General features: G+C 43.5%; 1 protein-coding gene across 1 annotated transcript; it reads left to right on the top strand.

The window, feature by feature from the left end:
- Positions 1–7,534: 7,534 nt before the first annotated feature.
- On the top strand, positions 7,535–9,718 carry LOC134188442 (putative nuclease HARBI1). Its single transcript, XM_062656608.1, has 2 exons — positions 7,535–7,691; positions 9,354–9,718. Exons 1-2 carry the CDS (start codon positions 7,535–7,537, stop codon positions 9,716–9,718), a joined length of 522 nt encoding a protein of 173 aa, XP_062512592.1.
- The last annotated feature ends 1,762 nt before the right edge of the window (positions 9,719–11,480 follow it).

Here is an 11,480-nt window from a genome sequence, read left to right as displayed (position 1 = left end):
TTGAATTTAGGGGAATGGCTGGTGGCACACGATTTAAACGAAGGGGTTTAGATGGAGTGTTGTCCATGGCAGTGATTGATAACGTGCTGAAGAAGTGTAACAGAATCAATTCTGAAGATGATGTACAATCAAAAGGTGTGATGCCAGAGTTTACAACACCTGTATATCAAATGATCGAGCGTCACATTCCCATAACCATACCCCAAAGTGTTCCAACGGTTACACGTGCTAGCAGAAGCATAGCTTCCTGTAGAGAATCTTTATTGGAAGACATTACTAATTGTCTGTAATGTTGATGTAATTAATGTAATTAAAATTTGCAAGGGTACTGTCTGTTCAATAGTATACATTGTAAACACTTTATTTTGCTCACTATTGTGCCACATTACATTAAAATGTTTTCCACGACATCAGTTTCCTCGTGGTCCTTGTCTGTTGCGTGCTCTTCGTCAAGTCGTAGTTCCTCTTTTTTAGAAACTTTGTAACCCATTGTTTGCATAGTGCTATTTGATAACCTCTACGCTCGGGTGTAGTAAAATAAATTTTTGACGGCAACTTTCTTTCAGGAATACGACACGTTACTTGGAATTCCAACAAGCTAGCTGTCATCATCTCAATATGTTTCTGTGCTTTTGTGCTGTGATGCTGTGATCGTTTGTGACCAGCAAGGACCTCTTCGTCACATAAAACTGCTGCATCGTAAAGCATCTGTGACGTTAAGCTCATCATCTTCAAGTGATGGAGAGTAATATTGCCACCAGATGATCGAATGGCTGTTTTTATGACTGGGTTATGATGTTCTACGGCCATGTCGATGGTCTTGCCATGACCTGGTCGCCATGAAGAATTGATTGTCCTATTGTGAACCACTAAATAAGCCAGCCATTTTGAAAATTCAGCCTTCAAATTAGCTAAGAGATTGGCAGCTTCATTACTGTAATTGGTTCTTTTTGATGCCAGAAAGTACTGTAACCAAATTCGCCAGTGCTGGATAATTCTTGGACCATCTTCGTGCTTGATAGCATTCCTCAAGTCTTCATAAAGCAATGCCATTTGCATGAAAGACTTATGAAAGTTGTGCATGTGGTCGGCATTTGCATCATCTTCATCTGTTGGCACTACTAGAACTTCATTGGCAAATCTCTCAGCTGTTTGATGCAGCCATTGGTCAGTTGGTGCAGTTTCATCAAGTACAACTTGACTTGATGTGTTGGACACTTTCAAGAATTTTAATAAAGCTGCAGTAAGATGGGTCTCAAGGGCATGTTTGATGAATTCATCTGCTTGCTGGAAATGTTTTACAGCTATGGTGACATTGCTTCTGTTTATTAGGTTACTGAGATGGGTCAATGACCCAAGATGCTGTGGTGACTCCCAAAAAGTAAGATAAATTACTTTTAGACATTCCCATGTAAAATGAAAATCACCTGGATTTTTTGTCCATAGCAGTCGTGCATTTGGGACATCAGCTACTCGTCTTCGTCGTGCCCTACGGATTGCTCGACAGGTTGGCTGGTCACCCACAACAGATTGCTGTACAGAATCGTCTATTGCCTACATCTTTTGAAATTCATCAAGTAGTGCCACATTGTTGTCTGTGAAGCTTTCATCAACGTCAATGATGGCAATTGGATGGATGACAGACTTTATACCTTGTTGGCCTGTGCTAGAGTAGAGAGGTGGTACGGCAAGGTGACTGCAGCATTTGAATCTTTGTACAAGCATTCTCTCTACCCTTTTTGTGCAGATTCATGGAAGGTTTTGTCATCATCATCATTGGGTAGAATGTCCTCTACAGATAGGTTTCTCGTTTGCCTTGCGGTATGCCAGCCGTACTATTGTATTCTGCTGGTGGTAATCTAGCCACTTTGAGCGCTAAACGGCTGATGAAGTTCCATGCTTCAGTGTGCCTTGCACACCTTTCATGCCTTACCCTTTTCTGGATGTTGATGTTGTCATATGCAAGAATCCAGTGACCCTGACGGAGCTGACTACTGTTTTGTATTGCTCTGGCTGCGTTTTCTATATACCTGAGAGTCTGACTATATGATAGGCAAATACCTGTGTGGTTGAGTGTCGTTATGACCGCCTTGCTTGTTGCTCTAGCAACCAACATCAGACTAAACAGAAGTTGGAATCCCTTGACTTGGTCATTATTTTTCTTCGCAAGAACAGAGATAGCTGCCAGACTGTGTATGTTCTTTGGTGTTGTGACTGTCTGTGTATCATCTGTACTAGAACCTATTGTTGATAGTAGGGATGTGATGTTGGATGCATGCTGCAACAACTGCTCGTAAAGTTGGGAGAAACTGAATTCGGTCAGAGTGGCTGGATCATCTTCTTTAATCGGACCAATGGACAGAACTCCTCCTGATCTTCGTATGCTTTCTAATTCAGCATCTAACTCTGCTCTTACTCTGTCCCATGTGATGTGCTGCATTTGGTTCTCCAGGTCATGCCTGACCTTCCTTTCATGCTGCAGTTGAAGCTCCAACTCTTGTCTACTCTGCCTTTCATACTGCAACTGAAGACTCAAATCTTGCCTAAGCTGCCGTTCAAGCTTGAGTTCATCATCTAAGTCAGTTGAGCTGTTGATAACAGACGGGGAAATTTGGATGCATCTTCCACCTTCCTTCTGATGCCGTTATACATGTATGTCTTACCACCATGAACACGGACATGTTTCTTATCAAAATTACTGCTTGAGCCAAACTCAACATGTAATAGCTTTCCTATCTTACTAGGAGATAATGTAGCTTCTCCGGCAGCCTTTAAAGCAGAATTCAAGCAATCCACAACATCCTTCGTCATCACTTTGTCTGACTCGTCTCCCAGCCCAAACTTCTCGTGAAGTCTACCATAACATCATCATTGTAGCAAAGATTAGAGATTGTGTAATACAAGGTAGGTCCCGTACAACTTTGCGTAACTTGAATCCATAGATATTGTCAGAATTTATCGGTGTTTCTCTTTCTTAGCCGTGGCAAAAGCAAGAGATACACCGAGCAGTGAGAACTATACTCACAAATGAAACTCGTAGGAGATCATCTTTCCTTTTGTAGGACATGGGCAGATCACTATTTAGTACAGAGGGCGTATTTGTGTTGGTCACTGTGTGATGACAGGGACACAATTACGTAGTTTGCACTACAGGTGAAAGTCCGATTACATAATCGTTTCTTTGTGTTGAAATGGTTAGGTCACTTCTATTACTTCCGAAGTTCAGAGGACGTATCTTTGTTGATAGCTAGAGACTAGCGCTGAACGTTTACAGAAAACCACTGATGTCCTAGCCAGAACTTAGCTTTATTACGTGTCTTGTAGAAGAGAGGAATCCTCTGAGATAGTCGTTTCTTCCTTTTTTGGCATAGTAATACATCGCTAGTATTTACACCTGCCCTAGCTAAGATTACAGCAGCTAGATATCAGAGTGCGCATGATTTGTTTACAGCTCGGCACCCAATTAAGTGATCATAACTACCTCAATTGGTATCAGAAACTCCATGCACGAAGACACTCAATTGAGCTGAGCGCGCGCAAATTTAGAATTCAATGTCCCAAACGACGTCCAACAGGCCGTCTTATTACCACTGAATGTTGGCACCGTCTTAATTGCAGTGCCAGTTGTACATACCGGAATCATGCATGTCGCTCTCCCCTGTGTAATGTCTTTCCACGTGATCGCCAGAACGGGGAATGAAACCGATATGCATGGAGTCATGTTTGTAATCGTGTCGAATGAAACCAATATGTATTTGCAATCAGATATAGCTAATTGAGTTTGTGACATGGTAGGTATGTAGTCACGCGGGGTGCCAACTCTATGACGTGGGGTGTCACTTAGTGAAATAAGTGTGTGAAAGTAGGCGCGGTGTGTCCAGACTCACGGGAGGCTGAAAGTGTCATACGGGAACCGGACACTGCCAGGCTCACGTGCGTCTGGGGACGAGGCTAGAAATACGTATGGTAGACAATGATTGTTGTCTTCAAGAGATGTTGTGTCTCCAAGTTAGCTATGAACTTGCTGCATGACTGTTGCTTGAGACAAAATAAACCAGTGAAATGAACTGTCTGATGCTCAGAGACTGAGATTCTCTTGACATTGAGAAAGCTGCTGCTTGCCCAGAAGATCATCATGATATTGCACATGGCACGTGTTCATTGATGAAACTGTCAGATGTCTCACTGTTTGTACTGAGACTTCTCTATTTATCTTACTTTACTTTAATAATTTAATTCACTATGTTGTTCATAATATATTATCATTATTTATCGTATATTTGTATTGCTCACTGTTTGAGCAATCAAGGTAGACAAACGACTGTGAAATTCGAGATCCATAAATCATCTCTCCATCCAAAACATCCTAATGTGACTAGAGCTCGTTTCTTGTCTTTCTCTTGACGTCGACTTTACGAGCCTGACATACTGATTACCATTCGAACATAATAGTCTCGCGTAAACAGTCAGTCCCCTTCGCATTGGTCATTTCCGGCGAACTGTTTGCTACCGCTAGACCAACACGTGACGCTATACGCTACACAGGGAGCAAAAGGGATGAATCGTGAAAGGAACGAGAAGAAGAAATCTCCATGTCAACGTGTGATGTGAGCTCCTAGATAAATCAATTCGTCTAGTTATGAAGCAAACACTCAAAAAACGAACAGATTACGAACGTCTGTCTCTTTGTGTCGCTGTGAATTATGCATGAGTTCGATTCTCGTCTTGATGTTTGCCTCAGAGCGATAAAGAGGCGTTGATTGAAGGGTCGACGTCAAACGCTGTTCGGTCTAACGCGCGCTAAAAGCGTAGTATACACAATCTCAACATGCAATTTTCTTGGTAACCAAACCGTCAAGAATTATGTTCATTGTCAGTATTACACTTAGCGAGGCAATTCGTCTAATCTCACACGTACAGTACAAGAGTAAAACTCAGGACAGCGAGTACGGAAAAGATATACATGTACATGTCACGTCTACATACACTCACCAGACCAGAAGTTTGCAGCAAACAGCCGCTAGTCGAACTCGGAAGTATATAGATATTTTGAAAACTGGTCTGGCCATTGCAGTACCATCCAGACCGGCTCTGGCGATTGTGTAATTTTTTTATTAATTAAATTAAAATGAGATTTAGCGCGGAAATCTCATTGGGCGTGCTAGCTGACTTACTATATGCAAAGTGTCGAGGTGAACCCCATACGTGAATAGATAGATTATACCAGGTACCGTGTGGGACTCTGGAAAAGGCCATTGTTGAGCATGTCGTCCTATATGTCGTCAGTGTGTGTGTGTGTGTGTGTGTGTGTGTGTGTGTGTGTGTGTGTGTGTGTGTGTGTGTGTGTGTGTGTGTGTGTGTGTGTGTGTGTGTGTGTGTGTGTTTCTAATGGCATTGTGACAATCCTGAACATGCAGTGCTATAAGCATGATATATATATATATATATATATATATATATTATGCATGAAGTTGAAGAGCAAGAATTGTAACAACTCTGTTTAAGAGCAGTGATTTTTGTGTCTTGTGGTTGGTATCCGCGACTTACTGCGGGTACATACGTATGGTATCGTTCTAGTGGAGCCAAATGAAATTTTGTCTGATCACCTATGAGCTGCATGCGTTCTAGTGTGTACAACGGAACGAAAGCCTATTTTGACAGACTGTATAGACACAGTATCATTTACGCTGTTTCGCATTTCATGTAATCAACCAAAGAAGCAAACAACTCGACGTTGGACAACATACATAGCAGCAGCACAGTTCAAAGAAATCTATTTTAACTAACACGCAACACAGAACACTATATAAGTTATCGGTTGCATTCAAGATTGTATGCAGTTCCAGGGCTTTTCATCTTGATTGCTAGACGAAGATGTAGACAACCAGCAGCGCAGCCAGCAGCATTCCAACAAGGACAGCTTGTTGGTCCTGAATACGTTTAGCTGATGACGTTTGGACGTTTCCGGGTGGAACATATCTGGATCGTATTTGGCGATAGTCTCCATCAGTGTCGCGTACGATTGTCATGTCATATGAAGTTGCAGTTGGACAACCTGGCTCCTGGTAGGTTGCAGTGAGAATTAGCTTTTGTCCTCCTACAACTGAGCGCGCAGCGCGGATCACATTAATGAGGGTCAGGTTGTGAATAGATGCACGATCAGCGTCCAGTCCTGTGCAAAAAGCATTTAGTTCGTAGGCAGCAAATTTTGCAGCTTCAGTAACGTCTTGATCACCGACGTCAGAAGCTTTAACCGAGCCTACCAGACTTGGAGAAGTTGCTGCCGGAATAGTTCCTTGTCCAAATGGCGATAGTATGCTTCCTTGATCTTCCATGCCCGATTCTTTAACGCCAGCTCGGATGCGGAAGTATCCCTGTTCGCCCCACCCAGTGCCCCAACTGTTTTTACATGTCCAGTAGTTAACACCGTTCTCGCTTCCATAGTCTACCATTTCGACCAGATGAAGTCCCGCCAGTTCTCCAGTCATGTGATGATAGATTCCACTTTTGTACGTAAAGAAGTCTTGATAGACTTTCATTCCAGTAACGAGAGGTCCAGTTTCAAGTGCTTCACGTATCTTTTCTTCAGTGGCTTCGGCGTCTGCATAAGACTGGAGCTAGTAGGGTGGAGGGTCAGCGATGGGAGAGTTGTTGTCACAGGAATCGTGACACTGAGGTTGAGGAAGAAGGTAGCGTATGTTGTAACGTTGACACGAGTCAGCAACAGCACCCTCTTTATTGAGGTAGAGAAATCCAACATCTGCATGGCCGCCCTAGCATGCAAAACAGACAGAAAATTGACAGCAAGCTAACACACGCTGCATCGACGTCGGAGTTTGTTCGACGAAGGCTGCTATTGAACGGTAATCGTCGAATGCGTGTGTTGATGCGAAAGCCCAGCACGAACCACATTGTCCTTGATTATCTGGTGTCCGTAACCAACCTTTAATTCTCCAATCAACAGAATCGACACTTCGTTTGGAGCGGAGAAGGTTTGTGTTGCGCGGTTGACGACCAGCTAGAGATGGAGATGAATGCCACAAAGCGTCCGGATTGTTTTTGACGTGATGGGCAATAGATTGGAGAAACGCAGACTTTTTGTATGGGTTAGTCTTCTTTCTCGTATTAGACTCAGCTTGCGCATCAGTTACTAGAACCGAGAAAATTGCAATCACAACAAGCTGCTTCAACATCATCTCTTGGCAAAGGAAGCGGACAGAGACTACAGGCTGGTTCACAATAGACGCATGCATGTTCACAATATGCATCCGATCCGCGCGCGGCGCAGCGGATCGCTGTTCACAATATGACGGAGCGCGTGCGTGCCGACGACTATGATTAGATTGCGTACTAATTGTCACATGACAATATCTAGCCACGTGACTATTGCAATATGTCAAAGAGACAGGTGCTTCTGTTGTGCCTTTTTCGGCGATATTGCAGCAACAAGGCAAAGAAACGTCGACGTGTGTGGGTACGTGAGATCTTCTCCAAAAGACAACAGCAAGGACAGTTCCACCAATTGCTACAAGAAATGCGTCTGTACGATTCCCAGAGTCACTTTCGATATCTCAGAATGTCGAAAGGAACATTTGATTTCTTACTAACAAAACTGGAGCGTCTTCTACGTCGACGTAGCTATGGAAGTGCCATCCGTGTACAGATTTCACCTGCCGAGCGCCTCGCTTTGACACTAGAGCGCGGCCCCGTTCCTCGGACACCATCATATTCCGGACACGAGTTCTCAGTTATCCGTTTTTGAACGCAGTCCCTACCACATCATAAATGTAGGTATCCAAGTTGCAATTGAGCACACCAAAAGAGAGCATTGTACCTCTTCTCTGCCTAGAGTGAAATTGAAAACTGTGCGGAGCCTTGCATACCCCGTTCATCGGAAAAACGCATCGTTCATCGGACAGTAGCGTCTAAATTGCACACACGCATCCTTCAGCCTAGTTACTTATATATTGCTAATCAAAAACTCTTTACCTACAAATCATGTTGTTACCCTGCATGTCAGCCAAGATCTGTATGAGTTACAGTAAGTCAAACGCCCGTGGTAACGGCCCCAATCGTCGGACACCCATTTTCTTGCCTTCCTATCTTCTCAGCAACAGCTCTAGGTTTCAAATGACTGCAGTTGATTAAATTCAGCTATCTGAAACGTCGCAGAACGCAGAACACTTGCCTAGAGTGCTTGATGGCAATTCTGAGTCATTTCTCCTACAACCACGCCCCCACTACGACGTGTAAAAGATGTCGCTTGAACGAACTAGCCGTTCAACAGAGAAAACGACAACCGAAACCGACGAGAGGGCACGATTGAAGTGCTAAAACGCTCTTTTACCCTTTGCAAAGAAAGTCGATCGCTGCTTAATTAGCCCTCGTTGGCAAGGACTTGACGTTATCTAATTCAACTTTACCTAGGAGGAGCAGGGGTGAAGTTTCTAGCTGCTCTGATAGTAAACAAAGTTCCTGCATTCGGTACAGCTGGTTGTACCAACGATGACGTGCTGCACTTCGTGACGGTGCAAGGTCAGGCAATGGTAGATATCAAACTGAGATAGAACACCTGCACATGTCTTAGTCAAAGCCAAGTAACAATTTAGGGGCCTTGAAAGGAAAGCACGGGCTGTTCCTGTGCGAGTTGGGAGAATGTGCTCACCGCAAAGCTCGAACATGGATGACGTGGTTCGTCTGCTACATCCGGTGCATCAAGCCTGTGCAGTTGTGCTGCAAGACACTCAGGAGTTCAAATTCTTACGCTGGAAAGACTAGGCAGTACCGGAGGGCTAGTAGATGCCAACAGAGTGAGCTTAATTGTCAGCAGAGAAAATTCAGCAGTTTCCGCTATTAACCGTTGCTGAGTCAAATAAAGGTCAAACTAATTGGGGGCCGTACGATATTTCCTTGCAACTCTCTCTCATGACATTATTACCTGCAGACTGCTGCTGCAAAGAAAAAACGACTGTCCGACAAAAGGGGCGTTACCTCGACACAATGAGCGTGCGCTATCTCTCCTGGAGAGTAGCAAACGGAGACTGTGATAGTGTTGTTGTGTTAGCTAGTCACCTATAAACCTATGTCAGGTGCAAAGTTGCAGAATTGCCTTTGCGTTTTCATGGGGGAGGTCGTGTCCGGTGAATGATGGTGGTGTCCGATGAACGGGGTCGCAGAGAAGGATCACGTTTACCGTCCTAGCATAACCGTTTCAAGCCTTTGGAAGTCCCGCGTCTGAAATCACAGCCTCTACTAATCCTTCTTGCTGTGGGCTTTAACAAAGCTCAGTCTTACTTCGTTTTCTTCTTGCACGCCTGTCCGATGATTGATGGTGTCCGATAACAGGGACGTCGCACTACGCTTTTTGGCAACTGGAGATTCTCAGACGTCATTATCGTTTGGTTTTCGTGTTGGGCGTTCAATCGTGTGCGGTATTGTGCGAGAGACTTGCTATGCCTTGTGGGAGGTACTTCCCCCGGAATACGTAAAGGCTCCTGAGAACGAGCAAGACTGGAGGCAAGTGAGTGAGGAATTTCGGAAAATTTGGAAATTCTCAAATTGTGTGGGTGCTTTGGATGGAAAGCTTGTAGTGATACAAGCTCCTCCTAACTCTGGCTCGTCTTTTTACAATTATAAGGGGTGTCATTCAATAGTTCTTATGGCTGTCTGCGATGCACACTATCGTTTTCTTCTTGTGGACATAGGTGATGCTGGATGACACAGTCATGGTGGAGTCTTTTCGAATTCAGCCGTTGGGCAAGCACTTGATTCTGTCACCCTGAGTTTGCCACACCCCCCAATCAATCCCCCAAACCAATGTCGTTGCTCCGTTTGTCTTTTTTGCAGATGAAGCGTTTCCACTGAAGGTGAACATGATGAGGCCGTATCCAGGCAAGGGTCTTGATGTGTCATAGGTTGTGTACAACTATCGTCTTAGCAGAGCCAGAAGAGTTATTGAGAATACGTTTGGGATCCTGGCAGCAAGGTGGCGCATCTTTCGACAACCAATATTGGCCACCCCTCAGCATGTCACAACTTTCACAAAGGCTGCAGTTGCTCTTCATAACTTTCTAAGAACGTACGAGTCATCTACTTACTGCCCTCCAGGATTTACAGATAGTGAGGATGGATCAGGTCAGATTGTGCAAGGGAATTGGAGACAAGATGTTCTTGATGGTGATGGATTGAGAGTAATTGGCCAAGCCGCAGGAAACCGATCGAGTAGTTCTGCAGCAGCAATAAGGAAGTGTTACCGAGAGTACTTCAGCTCTTCAGAGGGTTAGTTGCCTTGGCAATATACAACCATGTCAATCTCACAGCTTGAGTCTTTCATCTTATAACCGGTATTTTTAAAAGCCACTAATTTCAATCCCACAGCTTGAGTCTTTTGTATAACCGGATTTTTTAAAAGCCACTAAATACCTCAAAGAGAGCATACCTAAGTACTTGCACAGATTTTGAACATCAATTTTTATTGCAAATGACTTGTGATTGGTCTGTTTTGTGTCAATCTGTCTGTCTCTGTCTGTCTGTCTGTCTGTCTGTCTGTCTGTCTGTCTGTCTGTCTGTCTGTCTGTCTGTCTGTCTGTCTGTCTGCCTGTCTGAATTGATGAACAGAGTAATGGACTGAGGTGGATTTGTATACTTTTGAAGAGTTGCTTGTTGTATCTTTAAAGTTTAAAATCAATAAAGCAATGTGTGTGTGTGTGTGTGTGTGTGTGTGTGTGTGTGTGTGTGTGTGTCTGTCTGTCTGTCTGTTTGTCTGTCAATACATATATTTTCAAACATTGAACTATTATACACCATCTAAGCAAAGCAACTAAGTACTACCCAAGCCAATAGGGCTTGGTTCTACCTACAACTATTTATGTTTATGTTGCTGTCCCATCTGTCTGTCTGTCTGTCCCGTCTGTCTGTCTGAATTGATGAACAGAGTAATGGACTGAGGTGGATGTGTATACTTTTGAAGATTTGCTTGTTGTATCTTTAAAGCTTAAAATCAATAAAACAATGTGTGTCTGTCTGTCTGTCTGTCTGTCTGTCTGTCTGTCTGTCTGTCTGTCTGTATGTATGTCTGTCTGTGCGTCTGTTTGTCTGTCTGTGTGTCTGTTCTGTCTTTCTGTCTGTCTGTCTGTCTATCAAATCTTCATATATTTTATACATCATTTTTTTCTTTTCTTTGTCTGTCTGTCTGTCTGTCTGTCTGTCTGCCTGTCTGTCAATACATATATTTTCAAACGTTGAACTATTATACACCATCTAAGCAAAGCAACTAAATACTGTCTGTCTGTCTGTTTGTCTGTCTATCTGCCTGTGTCTGTCTATCTGTTTGTCAACTTTCTTAAAATGCAAATCTCCAGAACATTTCTATCACTAAATTCTATAGTTCACAAAGGTCTCATTATTTTGGCATCTATATCTGAGGAAAACCTTCCTGTGTTATTCCACTCAACTCCACATCAAACAACGCCTGCTGTATT

This window comes from Corticium candelabrum, chromosome 13, assembly GCF_963422355.1.
Source record: "Corticium candelabrum chromosome 13, ooCorCand1.1, whole genome shotgun sequence".
NCBI classification, from domain to species: domain Eukaryota; kingdom Metazoa; phylum Porifera; class Homoscleromorpha; order Homosclerophorida; family Plakinidae; genus Corticium; species Corticium candelabrum.
Note: the sequence above shows the minus strand (reverse complement) of the source record. Positions and strands in the feature narration are given on the sequence as shown.

Bases quoted from the DNA above. Each gene is read 5' to 3' on its own strand.
- LOC134188442 (XM_062656608.1), top strand. From the start codon at position 7,535: ATGCGTCTGTACGATTCCCAGAGTCACTTTCGATATCTCAGAATGTCG. The intron at 7,692-9,353 runs CACTAGAGCGCG...ACAGGGACGTCG, and splicing joins TGCCGAGCGCCTCGCTTTGA to CACTACGCTTTTTGGCAACT.